Source organism: Doryrhamphus excisus, linkage group LG2, assembly GCF_037039965.1.
Source record: "Doryrhamphus excisus strain RoL-2023G ecotype Guam linkage group LG2, RoL_Dexc_Guam_v1.1, whole genome shotgun sequence".
NCBI classification, from domain to species: Eukaryota; Metazoa; Chordata; class Actinopteri; order Syngnathiformes; family Syngnathidae; genus Doryrhamphus; species Doryrhamphus excisus.
In genome coordinates, this window is record NC_136358.1 from 5,906,244 (window position 1) to 5,924,732 (window position 18,489).

Genomic DNA, 18,489 nt, shown 5'->3' on the forward strand with positions numbered 1-18,489 from the left:
CTGAGGAAACACACACATACACACACACACAAACACAGTTTCAGTACAGCATCATCCATCCACCCACCCAAATACACACACCTTCCATCCGCCCAATCCCGCTCTCTCCTCCTCCGTCCATGCGTACCTTGCAGCAGGCTCTGGAGGTTAAGCTGCGCCTGCTGGTGCAGCTCTTCGACACACTCGGGCCTGCTCCACGAGCCAAACACGTTCACGCTCTGTTGCCATGGAGACCTGAAGTGGGCCGTGCCGTTGCCGCCGCCACCGCCGCCGCTTCCTCCTCGTCCGCCGCCGCCGCCACCGCTACCACCGTGGTTAGCGTCGTTGCCGCGGCTGCTGCTGCTGCTGCTGCCTCCACGCCTGGCGCCCTCCGCCTCGAGTCCGCTGGTGGCTGCAGGAGGCGGGAGCGACAGAAGTGATGGATGCAGTGAGAGAGAGAGATGGAAGGGGAGAGAGAGGACAGGGTGGGAATTAAGATTATTGCCAGTGAGGATTGAGGATGGCAGGATGAGGGTGAACGAGGACGAGAGGAGTAAATAAAATGGTGTGAATTTCCATAACTAATAGCCGGGGATTACATAATGGCGTGTTGTCAGGGAGAACAAGGAACGAGGGAAGGAGGGAGGGATTAGGGAGGAAACAAGGGAGGGGAAGCGATTCTGAGGGAAAATTAGAAGGGAATGGAGCAGAATCACGGGTGGAGGAAACGTCACAACATCACACCTGACACAAGCAAAGACAAATCACGCTGTGCCATGGAACATGTGGGGGAAAGAAACATGGTGTCCCACTGGCCAGTGTAAAGGAAGCTTGACAGGTCATGTGACTCAAGGAAATAACACTCCTTTGCTGCCCACAGAGCAGGGGTTTTCAAAGTGTTGCATGTCCTGCTAGAGTAGGGGTATCCAAAATGCAGCCCGGGGGCCATTTTTGGTCCATGTATCGTTTTTCTTATTGACCCAAGGCCTTTTTTGTGCATCAGAGCCGCCTGCACCCAACTCATTAACGGACCCACTGTTCATGCACACATGCAAAAGATTGTGCTTCCGGTGATGGAGCAAAGCATATGTGCAGCACCTGCACGTCTGATGGAGAACTGGGCGTGCGAGTATGAATGTGACTGCACCAGTCAGACAGTCGTTTAGACTGTGGCTCAGCGCCGCCCCCTGATGCAAAGACAGGTGTACTGTCACTATGGAAACTACTGACTTTTTTTGGCTCCTTCAAAGGCCTCAGACGCTTACACTTTAACCTCACCACAAAATTCATTGTCATCTTCATCATAATGCTTTTAACAGAAGGTCAAGCAACCAGGCTGAAAAAATATGGCTACCCTAAGAGAACATTAAGGGCATTAATTACAATGTTATGGGTAAGATAAATAGAAATAATTATAGAAGTCACTAACCATACAGCAAAAACAAGATTGCAGAGACAACATACAAACTCTTTCTTCCTTAAATTGCAAATATTTTGTCTAAAGCTATTTTAATTTCTTAGTTTTATTTCTCTATTCTTAATTCACAATGTAAACAAAGACTTTGAGTAGGACTAACGTTAAGCACCTATTGCTAATTGTCTTAGTAACTGTGTTTGTGCAGTTATTTAGAGCCAATTGTAGTCCATGCGCGTGCGTGTTTGCTAACAGGAACAAAGGTCCAATTTCACGGCCATTAGCGATGCGGAGCTTTGCGTCAGTTTGATTGTGACGGTCAGCCGGACAAGGAGGGCCAGCCATGAGTCACACAGGCACACATCCACGTCCTGTGTTTGCTTATGACAATTATTCCTGGGAAAAAAAAACGCATGTTGTCATGGATACAGGCACATATGAAAGGGGCTGAAAAGTGCAAATGAGATACACATGGGATGACCGCTAACACACACACGCACACCTCATTCCTTATTAATAACATCATGTCTGAAAAGCGATCAATTTTAATTTTAGGAAGGTTCAGTGGGATAAAAAAAAGGGTATAATTCGACACACACTTCAAATGTTTGTCTTTGGGTGCAAGTTTGTGATTAATGCAAAAAAAATGTTTATCTTATCGCCATGGTCTGCAGCCCTACATTAAAGTCATGGGTGTGCTGCAAGTGAGTCACTCCGGTTTGCTATAAAAGCATAATTCCATAATAAATGGGGTCAAAAGCTCACAGCTGTGAATGGCCGTGTTGCTTTTAAAGGAGCCTCAGGCAGAAGAAATGCACTCAGCAGACTTGTGTTTGTGTTTGGCGGCATGCATCGTGACAACATAGACTGTGACAACAGCAAACAAAGCCAGATTGCACTGAACGTGTTGACGTGGAGCATCTGACACCCGCAGTGATGTCACAGTGAAGCTCCGCCGCCAAACAAATTAGTCACAGGACACAGAAAACATTGCGTTGACACAAACAAAAATTGTATCCAAATCCATTCTGCATGTCAATCCTAACTTCTCGCGTCACATCTCTTTCAAAGTTGTCTTTGTTGACATGAAAATAGGTAAGTGATTAAAAAAGGTGCGGAGAAATCACGTGCAAAGTGTGTTTTTCTTCACAGCTGCGCCGGGAATGCTTAATATGAACTGCAAATAATGAAACTGTGGCTTTACACACACACACACGCAGCCATTGATTATCTATCGCCGTGACTGATGGCGCTCAGACTGCACATCGGGCTGACTCAGCAATTTCTGCAGGAGGTCGGCAAGTTTGCAGACTTATACAATGGATCAAAGGCGGCTGTGACGCTCAGGAACAGGAAGTGATGTCATCAAGCAAGGGTGGGCAGGTAGAGGAAGATGATTATTTATGATTACACACACACATTATTTCCTGTCTATGGTCTTCCAAGGTCGATGTCCCCACCACTCCCAGTGCACTCTGGGTCCCCCCATGGCCTTTTGACAGTACGTGAGTGCATCCTGCTCAGTCATCCTTTATCGCCCTCACACACCTAAGCATGCAACCCTAGCAAATAAATCTTTCAGACAACACAAAGCCAGCGTGATGACTTTCTTCCCACTGGGACTGTTTCACTCTGAACGCAACACAAGGAAGCAGTGAAAGGCTCGGCACGAACACAGCACACCATGTCGCTTTAACATTTGATGCGACGTGAATATTTGAGGCAACTAAAGCTCAGTTTGTTTGATGTCAGATCATACAGGGGCAAATGTGCACCAACGTCCAAACACAGAAATGCACAAACATCCCCAGAGGCAACATATTACCCGCTTGCCAGGCCTCCATTTCACCTGGCACTACTTCCTGTCGCTGGTGGCACAATCTAACAAACTCTAGGAACAATCGTTGTTGCCTTGTCATGCTGCCTTTTGGTGGCTCCATGTTCCGCAGATCTCCACAATGTCTGGTTGAATTGTATGGCCGGGAGACCCTGACAGGAAACTGGAAGTACTGGATTTATTTCCTGCTTTCTCCATGGATATAAACACGAAACAGCACATGGCAGAGCATGGCTTTCAGTTCTTTCATGGAAACAAGATCTGGTGCAGACCTCTCCCAAAGGTTTGAATCATTCCAGTCCTGTAGGTGGTAGGAACACTCAGCGCACACTAAGCATTTATCAATAGAGCTGCATATTGCTCCATATCTTGACTGAAAAATCTTGAAACTTTATTCACAGCAGTGCCATCTGCTGGTCACTGCCTACCATGGCCCCAATGCAAGCAGACTCATTTCACTAATGTGTCAACTAAATAAATGAGGATCTAACCATTAAGTTTTGTTCATTATCTATGCTTTTTAGAATCATTAACAATAACACCAAAGCATTTACCATCATTTCCGGTGTATAGTATAAGCTGATGCTTTTTTCTCACAATTTGAACCCTACGGCTTGTACATTGACGCAGCTAATTTATGGCTAAAAACTACATTTCCCATGAAGCTTATACTGCAGCTTCAAGAAGCAGTGATGTAAACGAGCAAAGTGGAAGCCAATATCGTAATAAGTCTTATACAGCAATCTCTGACACATCTTAAGTAAGTTTGATCAAATGGAGAACTACTACAGCTTCGGTTTGGACTGCTCGGACCACCAACTGTCCACTATCACCAACTACAAGACCGACAGCGAAAAAGAGAGGGAGAGGCTGACAAAGTGTGTGATGAAGGAATTATGAGGGTGTTTAACTGTGATGCTGAAAAAGACAACTTTAGTGATTTTAGTTCCAAGAAGGAAGATAAGGACGGTGATTTATGACTTTTCTGGTAGGTTATTGTAACTAGTTATCTTAAACGCAGTTTGGAGCTATTTGGAAAAAAGCATTTATTTAATCAGAGGTTTATAAAAATCTTTCTGTGCACTAAATACTGAACTTGACTAAACTTGACTAAATGCCAATTGAAAATAAATTAAATACTACATAATTATAAACTAGGGTCGAGTGGTTAGCGCGCAGACCTCACAGCTAGGAGACCAGGGTTCAATTCCACTCTTGGCCATCTCTGTGTGGAGTTTGCATGTTTTCCCCGTGCATGCGTGGGTTTTCTCCGGGTACTCCGGTTTCCTCCCACATTCCAAAAACATGCTAGGTTAATTGGTGACTTCAAATTGTCCATAGGTATGAATGTGAGTGTGAATGGTTGTTTGTCTATATGTGCCCTGTGATTGGCTGGCGACCAGTCCAGGGTGTACCCCGCCTCTCGCCCAAAGACAGCTGGGATAGGCTCCAGCACCCCAAATTCTGCATGTGTATGTTGGCAGTGCGTGACATACTGTATGAGTGTTTGTGTAAAGGTTCATTTTTCCATCCTGGATGTGAAAACGACAAAAAATTGGGTCTCAGCTGTTGGATGCGAGGAATACCGCTGGATTAAAAAACCCTTGTAACCACAATAATAGCGAGCCAGAGTCTGATTTATGATACACACACAAACACAACCTGAGCTTACCTCGTGTGACTCCTTACGACGAACAACTGTTTGTATGCTACCATTTTGGACATCGTCGTTCGTATTCCATGCGGTTTCACATTCCACATTTATTTGAGCTGGAAAATGGCAAAACTTCGTGACCTAATTTTTTTTCCACACAAAATGTTCCAAATCCACAGAAAGCCATAATCAAAACTGAAGAGTAGTGGCCATTTCACATCCCAAACAACAACTATCATGACTCTATATCTAACTAAAAGTAGGCTAATACACATAATATGTAATAGATATTGGTATAAATTACTGTTATCAAAGTTTGTATGGCAATATTAGCATATAAGTGTGCAGGAGTCACATGGTGTCATGGTGGTCCTGCATAATCAAAACAAGCATAGAGAAAGTTTTTCCTCCACCCCGGCACAATCAGAGCGGCACAATGCAACCCATCGAGCTGTCACTTTCTTACCCAGCCTGGCCCAGAAAAGCTCCATGTCCGATTCCCTTGAAGCAGCACAGGCGCACTAACTTGCTAGGGAGCACGGCAGAAGGGAGGTGACCAAGAGGAGCGCAAACTGCAAAGGGGGGTGCGTTGAGTGAAATCGAGAAACAAGGGAGGATGTTGTACCTCCCCCTTTTCCTTCTGTTCTTCTCTTCCTCCTCCACCATTTCCCCGTCTGCTTCCTCTCCATTCACCTTAAAGGGCTTTAATGAGATTGGCCTTAACAATAGTACAACTATGCAGAAATACACCCATCTGTATTGACCCAAATATAAGACGTCCCTTGTTGGGACCCGTTTTCATTTTTATGTACACATATTGAATATGTGGCTGTACTGTGTTGGAGTGGTTAGTGTGCAGGCCACGCAGCTAGGAGACCCGGGTTCAATTCCAGATTTGGTTCGATTCTCTGTGTGGAGTTTGCATGTTCTCCCTGTGCATGCGTGGGTTTTCTCCGGGTACTCCGGTTTCCTCCCACGTTAGGTTAATTGGCGACTCACATATAGAGTTTTAAGAAATGTACAATGAAAATATATGATCGGACAAACACAATTTTTTATTTAACCAGATGTGTTTTATAATGTTGTCTTGAAAAAGTGATGCTCAAAGATATTATTGTTAAAATCTTTGAAGACCAAAAAAATGATGATTAGTTCTGATAATACACATTATAAATTATAATATAGCTCGCTGTTTTTCGATTTGTCTTTGTCATGCTGTCCTTTAATGCTTTAATAACTAATTTTAAAAAATTGCAGCACAAGTGGCATGTAGGCCACACAGCTAGGAGACCCGGGTTCAATTCCACCCTCAGCCATCTCCGTGCGGAGTTTGCATGTTCTCCTCGAGCATGCGTGGGTTTTCTACGGGTACTCCGGTTTCCTCCCATATTCCAAAAACATGCTAGGTTAATTGTCCATAGTATGAATGTGAATGGTTGTTTGTGTACTGTGATTGGCTGGCGACCAGTCCAGGGTATACCCTATCTCTCGCCCGAAGACAACTGGGATAGGCTCCAGCTCCCCCGCGACCATCGTGAGGATAAACAGTACAAAATGAATGAATGAATATAATGAAAACAACATTATACGGGTATTTAATATTAATGGTTATGGTATGGCCCTGCGGTTGGTTGGCTCCAGCATACCCCTGCGACCCTAACGAGGATAAGCGGTGGGTTATAGTATGACTTTTTGTTCCATTTTCCCACTTTTGATGAGTTTTTGTTGACTTTAAACTGCCTTCTTGGCTGTGTTGGTCAAGGTTGCATTGTGGAGGAGTTTTTATTGCATGGCGGCACAAAGATGAAGCTCACCCTGCTCGCTTGCTTGGCAGATACTTCCACTTTGTTGATTGCTCGTGTCTAATAAATGCATGACACAAGAAACTTAAATGCATACCCTTATTTGCTAAATATAGCAACCATGTCGCTAAATCGTGTTATGAAACAGAACCGCTATGTGATCGCCGCTTGGCCAAATTCAATAAAACCGCTCAGTGATTACGAGTGCAGACAAGTCCAAACATCTCAGTGGGTTTATCTGACAAATCTTAAGTAAAATTGATCAAGGAAGGCGGAAGTGAGAAAGGCTAGACATGCTAATCTGTTGACGATCAGGAACGTTTCCTTCCTTCCTGATGAGCTATGCTCTATATTCCCTCTGATAGGTATGACACATACAAAACAATAATATTCCAACTTTATTCTCAAAATCTATGATTATTATTTCCACTACTCTGTTGTATGATAATGATCATTGAAGGTAGATGTCACAAAATCCTGAAATGATCTTGAAAAAAGTCAAAGTAAAAAGTATCAGTATATGCACTATATTTACTTGGTATGAATACTAAAATTTAGGTGGCACGGTGGTAGAGTGGTTAGCGCGCAGACCTCACAGCTAGGAGACCGGAGTTCAATTTCACACTCTGCCATCTCTGTGTGGAGTTTGCATGTTCTCCCCGTGCATGCGTGGGTTTTCTCCGGGTACTCCGGTTTCCTCCCACATTCCAAAAACATGCTAGGTTAATTGGCGACTCCAAATTGTCCATAGGTATGAATGTGAGTGTGAATGGTTGTTTGTCTATATGCGACCAGTCCAGGGTGTACCCCGCCTCTCGCCCAAAGACAGCTGGGATAGACTCCAGCACCCCCGCGACCCTCGTGAGGAAAAAGCGGTAGAAAATGAATGAATGAATGAATACTAAAATTTGCAGAATCACCTCCCTCTAATATGCCATCAGTCATGCACACATGCCCCCTAGTGGCTGTGAACAGCACAGAGCATTTTGTTGCCATAAAAAAGCCAACTTTTAGTGTTTGCCAATAGATTCAACATGAAAGTCGGATCAGTAGGTTGCACACACGTCGTTTACAAATGAGCTGACACAAAAACCCGCTTGTTGTCCACAACTCCACATCCGAATGACCTGCTTCAACACCTGTACCGTTGCCTTGACAACAGCCGCAGGCGCCGCCTCTCCTCTTTGCTACAACTTCCTCGTCCTCTCTGCCGCTTTTCATCTTCCTCGCTCTTCCCACTTCCTGCTTTCTTTTTTGTGTTGTTCTCTCTCGCTGCACGCCTGCAGCGCCCCAAAATGACATCATCCATCAGCAAGCATATGAATGAGCCTGCTCTGGAGCACGTCAGCATGAAGGAGTGAACAGAGCTGGCTGTGATATTTCAAATTGAAAGCCAGTTCATGAAGTAGGCCGCTAATGTGACCTCCACATAATGTGGTTGCAAAGAAAACCACTTCAAGCAATTGGCCCGGTGGATGTCGTGTGATGCCTGCAAGCCACAGGAACGCCATTCAGGTGCTGCTCAAGTCAAGGTCAAAGGTGTCTGGAAGCCTTTTCACTGATTATGTTGTGACAAGGGCTGCTTTGCTGCGTGTATACACGCACCACCATGCTCCTCAAGGTTTACTCCTGCATCTCTGCAGCACGTCCATTGTGGCTTTTGACCGCCACATCCTCTTCTCCTTCGTTCCTCCTCGTCCGGCAATCGCCTTCTATTTTTGCAGATTTACGACGCCTGTCGCCTCACGCATCCTGCTTGCTTCACTCCAAACTCGCGTGCGCATCATGTGCGAAACAGCCCACTGATGATCTCATGCGGGACGAGCCCGTGCAGCCCATTAATCACACATACACACAGTGTGCATGCACGCACATGCATGCTCCGATCCTGCTTCGTCAAGACCGACTGACCCAGTTCATTCCTATGCAGGAGGAGATGGACCATGCTAGTATGACATGTACGGAGGCAGGGATGTAGCAATAAAGCAAATGAGTAAGTTGGACACACTGTAAGCTCGATACATATAGACCGATAAATCGATAGATACGCAAAAGTACCTGTTGCCGATTTGGGTCTGTGTCTCCCTTTGGGCCGTTTTTGGGAATTGCCCATACTATTCTTCCTGTCCCAAAACATCACAGCAGTGGCATTCCACCGACACACAAGAGGCAACGCAGGGAGTGAAAGACAAAAAAGACAGAGGTGTGTGTGCGACTGAGGCAAAAAGGCGTCACAGCATCACCCGGCGGCGCCTGCATCCCATGAGTGCGAGGCTGAGTATGTCAGCCAGACAGAGAAACATTGAGCAACAGAGAGAGAGAGAGAGAGAGAGAGAGAGAGAGGGAGGGAGCATCACTGCACCTTGCTTACGTGAGCTGTTGGCTAATCATATGTTAGCGTGTCAGTTAGCATGTGTGTGTGAGTGTGTATGTGAGAGAGATAGCTCGTTGTGTTGATTAGCAACCAGCCAGTCACATCCAAGCACCGCAGCTCAATTCATAAAGAGCCAGGCAAGCGGCAGCCAATCAGAGGCTGGAGTGAGTGAGAGCGCTGGAGGGAGGCAGAGCGAGAAATAAGACGGGAGAGGGGAGGGTTTCTAATGGGGGGCTGGCTGCGATGTGACTGGAAAACTGAGGAACACGCCACATGGACAAAAGTATGTGGACATCATACTTCCTTAAACACAACTGCAACAATAATGCACAGTTTTTACTGATTCATACCGAGATGTTTTTAATACTTTCAACCTGATTAATCCACACAGGCAATTAAGCCTCCCAAAAATTGGAAACAGCACTGCACATTGCGACAACCACAATTAGACATAAAACAATTTCAGATCAATCACAACACAACTCAACACAATAATGAAACTTTTCATTATTAAGGATGAAAATAAATCCCAAATCTACATGGCCCTGTGTTAAAAAGTGATTTGGTTGGCCACCCTCAGCAGCAACATCTGCAATCAAGTGTTTGTGATAACTTGCAATGAGTCTCTTAATCATTTTGGCCCACTCATCTTTGCAGAATTGTTGTCATTCAGCAACAATGTTCTTTTTGTTCAGGCCCTGTGTTAAAAAGTGATTACCCCCTAAACCTAATAACTGGTTGGCCACCCTCAGTAGCAACATCTGCAATCAAGTGTTTGTGATAACTTGCAATGAGTCTCTTACTCATTTTGGCCCACTCATCTTTGCAGAATTGTTGTCATTCAGCCACAATGTTCTTTTTGTTCAGGCCTTGTGTTAAAAAGTGATTACCCCCTACACCTAATAACTGGTTGGCCACCCTCAGCAGCAACATCTGCAATCAAGTGTTTGTGATAACTTGCAATGAGTCTCTTACAGTGCTGTGGAGAAATTTTGGCCCACTCATCTTTGCAAAATTGTTGTCATTCAGCAACAATGTTATTTTTATTCAGAATTGTTGTCATTCAGCCACAATGTTCTTGTTTGTTCAGCAGTGGTTTTGGTCTTAGAACTCTGCCATGCAGGCTGTTTAAGCCCAGTGGCTTTCTCATGAACCCTGACCTTAACTGAGGCAAGTGAGGCCTGCAGTTCTTTGAATGTTGTTGCGGGGTCTTTTGTGACCTCTTGGATGAGTCGAGTTGGGGTTATTTTTGTCGGTCAGCCACCCCTGGGAAGGTTCACCGCTGTTCCATGTTTTTGTGGATAATTGCTCTCACTGTGGTTTGCTGGAGTCCCAAAGCTTTAGAAATGGCTTTTTTATTTTTTACCTTTTCCAAACTAACGGATCTCCGTTACTTTTGGGGTGGCAAAAGGTAGGTTTGTGTTCAGTTGTCTTGTCATTGACTAAGATTTACATTTGTCTGATGATATGCAACATTTAAGTGTGACAAACAAAGAAAGAACTGATAAATCAGGAAGGGGGCAAACACTTTTAGCGGCATTATGTCTGTATTGGATGTTATTTGTATCCCATCATATTGCTGAGGTAGGACTTGAGCCCAAGCTGTTGGTTTTAATTCTGCTGCATTATGCGCTTTCATTGAATTTGCATCAACCCCTTAATGCTAAGAAAGAATGCCTCGGGAAAGTGAAGGGATTCCTTCTAAGAGCTGGCAATGCCAAATGTAGTATAATTTTCCTGAAAAGCACAGAGGAAATGATTGGGATGTTCCCTTAAAGATAAGGTCAGAAGCAATGAACATCCGCTTATTTTCCCCATGAAATTTCAAGCTGTTTGTCCTTCATCTGGCATTTTTTTTTCATTGACTGTCTCAGGTTGGATTCCGCCAGCAAGCACAGGGAGTCACTGCTGAAGTGCAGGTCAGCAAGGCACCGACAGTCACTCATCTAATTCAGAATCACTGGAAAGCTGCACAACGCTTCAGGATGCAAAAATGCAAAAAATAGTATATTCTACTCTACTGCAGGATTCTTACATAACGTTTAAATCCAGAATAATACTTGAGGCCTGTGGTGGCTAAATCCTGAATATTAATGCACATTAATGTAAAAAAAAAAAAAAAAAAAAAAACTTTAAAGAAAAAAAAACTCTCCCTCTCACGAGGACAAAACCTCACACATTCCTCGCGTCCGGAGAGAATCGTTTAATCCCCAGAGGAGCTGAACACCAGAGGACACGGTCACACGACAGGGACTCGGAGCCCTCCAGTTAACTCCTTATTTGGGAGTTCAAAATGAAGTCATAAACATGAGAGCTGCACAAGAGCGCCTCATCTGTCCAAAAAGCTCACCTCAGTGCACCTTTCTATTGAAACATTGGAAGGTAGAAAGCATGCATGTAGTATATGATAATAAAGAGGCAAACACAATGACGACATCATCTTTATGGACCTTAAGACAACCAAAGTCCTGCAAGAAGACAGCTGCAAACTAAGGCCATCTGCCAATCATCTGACTCCGCCCACAACTATTATTCTGTATAAAATACCACATCATATTACAACAGCTAAAAAGCTTCCATAGCTTCACTTGATATAAAGTGATGCATGAATGCACACACACACACACACACACACAAACACACACACACGCATACCTGGGTGCTGCTCGTCCTACAGGCAAACACTGCCAAATACAAAGGGACAGTGAATGCACCGTCTCTCTCCCTCCCTCCAGCAGACAGCAAATGGAGGGAAAAGTGGAAGAGGTGAGGGTGGGAAAGGGGGTTGGAGTGATGGCTCTATTTTTCTTCTGCATGCTTGATAATTGGAAGCAGACTTTTGTGGGAGGGTCCGATGGAGCGAGGGAGGAGGTGGTCTCTCTTGCTCTCATCACTTTCTAAGCTGTGTTACGATTTCACTGACAATAGAAAAGATATTAACATATATTATTCAGTGCAGAAAGGGTGCTTTTAGGGCAGCCGCTGCGGTTTTTAATTTTGGAAGGATCCTCTAAAATTCCAGGAATTTGGGATTCTGCACGGAATACGGAAGGCGACACACACACACACACGCAGTGAGGAGTGAGAGAAGTCATGGAGCGACTGCGCAGAGGTCACAACAAATCAAATCAAATCAACTTTATTTGTAAAGCACTTTTCCTGCAAAGACATGCAACACAAAGTGCTTTACATAATTAAAAACAATTACCACAATTAAAAGGAAAAACAAAGAAACAAAAGAAAGCCCCTCACTCCCACCCTCCATACTAGACACACACACACACACACACACACACACACACAATCAAACACAGTAGGGAGACATGGAATGGCACTGAGGATCAAGGAAACGCCACCTTTGGGGCCGTCCACACTGGGAGGAGCCGCAGGCCGTGCCATTGGGGGACCAGCACTCGGGCCCCCCGACTCCCCACCTTAAAGGGAGGAACCCCCAGCCGGCCGGGTCGAAGGGACCCAAGGATGGCACCCCCTCAGCAGACCCGACACAGCCCCCAGTGTGGAGGACCCCCCCTGAGGAAATACTGGAGTTAAAAGCTAAAGACTAAAAGTATAAAATAGGACTAAAAAGATAAAAACATAAGAAAAGAACTTTAGGCAGCAGTTGATGAGCTCTGCTGCCGCCTAGTGGCGATTAGGACAAAAATTAGGACACCTGAACCCATGCACACAAACGGGTGAAAATTAGTCAAACGTGCACTCCTACTGTGTTGCCTGTGCTATTATTCAAGGTGACACCATGACTTTACATTTCTCACACAGTTCAATGTGAAATATGGTGCACACGCAAAAGTATTTGCAACTAATTGTTCATTGATTATTAATTCACTTTGGTTTAAAAATGTTTTCAGATATTTCTTAGACCTATTTATTGAATTAGTGATCTTACCTTTTATTTGTATGTGAAATACATGGATCCTTTCCTTCTCGAGGAAAAGCTCCAATACTTTGTTGTAAAAGTATGATCCTGGTGAGGTTATAATCCTCCATCGTGGCAGTCACATTCATTCATACATGCAACAGAACCTAATCGTATTTTTCACGTATTTCACTTTTTGTTAGCTTGTTAGCTAGTCTGTTCCTAGTTAGCTTGTGTGTTTAGCCATACTTTCTGTTTTTCCTCTGTAGAAGGACAAGTGTGTGACAAGAAGCTTCCAGCTCAAGCACGCCCCCACCCCTTCAGGATGCAGCGGTAACTGCAAGTGCCTCGAGTAATGGCGTTTCAATTTGATGAATAATGACGTCACACATACATTAAAGACATTGCAAAGGCTGTAGAAAGTCGTCAGCATTGTCCCAACAGCAAATATGGAAGAAAAAAGCAATAAATGTCTGAGAACAACATCAAAATAGTAGAAAAAGTCATAATTTTATGAGGAAAAAATTATTACAGATGAAAAATGTTTAAATTGTAAAGACAAAAAAATATGGAATAAAAAAGGAATAAATGTGTACTGAGGTTGGAAAAATGTTCTAATATTACAACAGCAAAGTCAAAATATTTTGCTATAAAGTCATAACATGTAAGAGAGAAAAATATATAAGAATAAAGTTGAAATATTTTTGGGGGGAACTGCTGCTGTATTTGTTTTTACTTAAGCATGAGTTCAAATCAATTGGAATCATACAAAAAATACATTTATAATAAAATAAAATAAAATAAAATAAAATAAAATAAAATAAAATAAAATAAAATAAAATAAAATAAAATAAAATAAAATAAAATAAAATAAAATAAAATAAAGGGCGGCATGGCAATCTAGTGGTTAGCGCGCAGACCTCACAGCTAGGAGACCAGGGTTCAATTCCACCCTCTGCCATCTCTGTGTGGAGTTTGCATGTTCTCCCCGTGCATGCGTGGGTTTTGTCCGGGTACTCCGGTTTCCTCCCACATTCCAAAAACATGCTAGGTTAATTGGCGACTCCAAATTGTCCATAGGTATGAATGTGAGTGTGAATGGTTGTTTGACTATATGACAGCTGTGATTGGCTGGCGACCAGTCCAGGGTGTACCCCGCCTCTCGCCCAAAGACAGCTGGGATAGGCTCCAGCACACCCCACAACCCTTGTGAGGATAAGCGGTAGAAAATGAATGAATGAATGAATGAAAAATAAAATAAAATAAAATAAAATAAAATAAAATAAAATAAAATAAAATAAAATAAAATAAAATAAAATAAAATAAAATAAAATAAAATAAAATAAAATAAAATAATTGAAACGATAAATGTTTATATTTATTTTGTTATTATTCATTTTGTATTTTTCACAGGGCCTCACGTGCCCCCCCTGACTGTATATCACTGCTGTGTGGAGTTTGCATGTTCTCCACATGCATGTGTGGGTTTTCTCCGGGTACTCCCACATTCCAAAAAGCTAATTGGAGATTCTAAGTTGGTGCAAATATGATTGTGGATGGCCGCTTGTTTATACAGTATACTGTATGCCCCGTGATTGGCCGGCGACCACATGCATCATCGGAGGGCATATAGAGGACGTGCACAGGTGACACAAGACAATATTGGCCCACACGCCAAATGCGAGGCGTGTGAGCACACTCTCCACACGAGCCATGCACTGTGTGTGGTTGTTTACACACAAACAAGCTGCTTATTCACGCCATGTGGTGTGTGCATTCCTGCCACACTATACAGAACTGGGAGTCTGTTGTTAAATTTCTTGTCAGTTGGCCGGCTGCCTCTCCACTGCAGCACCGCGCCAACACCTTCTTTTCGTGGTGTGTCGTTCGTATGCACTGTAAACGCCATCATGGAGGCAACATCTGCTTTTCGGACAATGCGCCGCCTCTTTCGGCTTCCCCCCATCGACATCCCCCCCCACCCTTCACCCTCTTTTCCTCCCCTCCCCTTTCATTCCACTGTGATGGGAATCTGCTCCCAATGAGATCATATAAACACAAGCCTCATGACTTTGTCCTCATGCTCACACACTGCAGAGAAACTGACTGTGTGTGTGTGTGTGTGTGTGATGCACATGATAAAGGGCCCACTGGAAAATTCTCTCACATTCACAGGGAAAGTTTCTGGAGCTGCACAAACACACAGTAACGGCACCTCTTCCTGCGTTATATCACTGCTGTTACTCAATCCCTCGGATTCCTGCGGCGTCTGTTATTATTCACCACTTGGAAGCTGGACTCGATCTTTGCTTTTTAATGCCTGCATTTGTATTTCGAGGACAGTCATTCCACTTAATGAACATGCCCTAACGATAATAGCTGTTAGTAGTCGCAGTAACAGAATAGCCGGCGGAACTGGGAATGTCATAGTGCACCAACACATGTTGGCCCAGTCGGTTGCCGTAGAAACAAGGAAAAAGTACAAGTGGTTTGAATGAAAAGGAAGAAAAGTTGAATTGCTCTTGGCAGCGCACGAGTGCCGTTTTGACCCATTACAGTGAGGAGTGAACACTAAAAAAAACACTTGACCATGAAAAATGACTTCCGTTTCAACCTGTGACATCACAAGGAGGGGCGGGGCCAATGCTGAGGCAGAGACAACAATAGCTATAACCTGATGCTTCCTTATTCCAGAACTAAAGATGCACAAAAACACGGGTTAACTCAACATTGGCAGCATTCATATATATATATAAAACATCATAAAGTACTTCTAATGCTAAATAATCCAAAGGCTTAAAAAGGGAGACTATAGAGAGAGAGACAGAGTCTCATGTTTTCAATACAAACACAGCAGCGAGGCGTTCACTGACAGTGGGAGCTAGTGGACATTCATTTGATGGCCCGTGAGAAACCAGTGCAAGTTGGAGGATATAAGCAGGAGGGGGAACTACAACATGGAGGGGCGCCAGAGTCATGAGTATGACGGTCACCGTGGGAACAAGTGAGGACGGACAGAGGAAGCTAGCAGCGGAAGAAACGTACACACCCATGACCGTGACCGTGACATGAGCCGGACTGTGTCACGCCCACTTGCGTGATGTCACAGCAGGTGGCCTTCATTGGTACTGGTTGGCGTTCATTCTTCCTTGAGTGATGGATTCTGGAATGTGAGGCTCCCAGCTACAGGGAATGGAGAAATTCAACCCATTAAATTGGTTTTCTTCCAAGGAAGATGTGGTTTCTCGGAGAATTCGTTTAAGGCGCAGAAGAAACAACAATATTTTGGTTCCTGTGCACATTCTTGGGATGCTCTCAGCTGGATTTGTAGCCTACCACCTCTACTTTTATCTCTTTTCATAATAATAATTGCTTTTATTTCTGGGCACCGTTTAGGACAGTCAAGCTCAAATAGAAGCAGCTGAAACTACAGTAAAACCAATCAAGCATCTGCTTTAATATGACACATTTGTCACATATGTTATTAAGACATGTCTAAAGCTTTGGAACTCTAGCAAAACACAGCGAGAGCCATTATCCACAAATGGCAAAAACATGTAAAAGTGCTGAACCTTCTCAGGGGTGTCCAACCAACAAAAATGAGCCGCAATGACTCATCCAAGAGGTCACAAAAGACCCCACAACAACATCCAAAAACCTACAGGCCTCACTTGCCTCAGTTAAGTAAGTATTCATGACTCCACCATAGGAAATACACAACAAAAACGGCCTGCACAGCAAAGTTGCAAGACAAAAACCAGTGCTGAACAAAAAGAACATGAAGGTTTGTCTCAATTTTTGAACTCCAAGACCTTTGGAGAAATACTCTGTGGTCTGATGAGACAAAAGTATCATTTTTTTGGAAGGTGTGTGTCCCATTACATCTGGCATAAACCACCCATTTCAGAAAAAGAACATCATACCAACAGTAAAATATGGTGGTGGTAGTGTGATGGTCTGAAGCTGTTTTGGTGCTTCAGGACTTGGAGGACTTCATTCATTCATTCATTTTCTACCGCTTTTCCTCACGAGGGTCGCGGGGGTTGCTGGAGCCTATCCCAGCTGTCTTTGGGCGAGAGGCTGGGTACACCCTGGATTGGTCGCCAGCCAATCACAGGGCACATATAGACAAACAACCATTCACACTCACATTCATACCTATGGACAATTTGGAGTCGCCAATTAACCTAGCATGTTTTTGGAGTGTGGGAGGAAACCGGAGTACCCGGAGAAAACCCACGCATGCACGAGAACATGCAAACTCCACACAGAAATGGCAGAGAGTGGAATTGAACCTTGGTCTCCTAGCTGTGAGGTCTGCGCACTAACCACTCAATCACCATGCAGCCCCCTGGAAGACTTTCTGTGACAAATTGAACCATGAATTATCCCGAATGGAGAATATCCGCCCATATGTTGGTGACCTCAAGCTGAAACAAACTAGGGTTCTGCAGTGGGACAATGATCCAAAACACAACAGCAGGTCCACCTAGTCAAAGTCCTGATCTGAATCCTATTGAGATGCTGTGGCATGATCTTAAAAAGGCGCTTCATGCTGGAAAAACCCTCCAATGTGCCTGAATAACAACAATTCTGCAAAGATGAGTCGGCCAAAACTCGTGTTATACGAATTTTCAAGTGGATTAATAACAGCAACACAATGTAGTGTACTTATCAATATCAATAGCACATGCAACACAATATGGGTGCATGTTGTTCCAAATGTGTACCTTTTTGTGTGTCGCGGTTCTGCTGTTTTTCCTGTGATTACATACAAAGAAACGTTTTACACTAATTTGTTGCACAAATAAAAAAATGTATGTGTGAAAAGTTACGTCACCGTGTTGCATCTTTGTTTAGACAACAGGAGGCGAGTGAGGGGGGTGGTGGTGGTAAGATAATGACGATCTATTGATTACTTAACCGCGGGCATCTTCTGCCCACATGACCCACTTTGCTGCAGAAGCCAGAAGCCCACACGTGTTGTGTGTTGTAAAAAACGCACTCATCTGCACAAAGTCTGTAAGTTATACAGTGAGCTGTGTTTTGTTTTTATCTTCCTCTCCTCTTTTCCAGCGCTACATCTGTTCCGTGTTTGGATGGACTCTCCATTATCACCCTGCATGCACACTGCACATATTTGCTCAGCCTTCAAAGTTGTAACTCCCATACTAAAAAAAAAAAAGCAAAAACGACATATTTCCTGCATGCACAGTTGCATCTCTGCAGCATCACTATGGTTATGGCGGTTGTGTTTTCTTTTTTTTTTTTTCTTCGACAACCTAAAGAACGTTATCATTATCATTTGAAGTAGAGTGGTATGAGAAAGAAAAATAAGAAAATTAAATAAATAAATACAAGTAAATTATTTGTGTCAACAAAATCAGTAAACTTTAGCAAATCATATCTAAGGTTCAGGTTTTCTCCGGGTACTCCGGTTTCCTCCCACATTCCAAAAACATGCTAGGTTAATTAGCGACTCCAAATTGTCCATAGGTATGAATGTGAGTGTGAATGGTTGTTTGTCTATATGTGCCCTGTGATTGGCTGGC

The 18,489-nt window shown here is 43.7% G+C and overlaps 1 protein-coding gene across 3 annotated transcripts in view; it reads right to left on the reverse strand.

The window, feature by feature from the left end:
* nhsl2 (NHS-like 2) overlaps positions 1 to 18,489 on the reverse strand; it is a 37,350-nt gene that overhangs the window by 17,387 nt on the left and 1,474 nt on the right. Inside the window, exons 1-3 of one of the 3 annotated variants that reach the window (XM_058065910.2) lie at positions 11,716 to 12,004; positions 1,647 to 1,789; positions 128 to 391 (exon numbers count right to left, since the gene is read on the reverse strand). In XM_058065910.2, the coding sequence (XP_057921893.2) occupies positions 128 to 391; positions 1,647 to 1,789; positions 11,716 to 11,951 (643 nt within the window). In that variant the 5' untranslated portion in view covers positions 11,952 to 12,004. Of the gene's footprint in view, positions 1 to 127; positions 392 to 1,646; positions 1,790 to 8,744; positions 9,445 to 11,715; positions 12,005 to 18,489 lie in introns of those variants that run through there. The other 2 variants (XM_058065909.2, XM_058065907.2) reach the window with 2 other exon arrangements.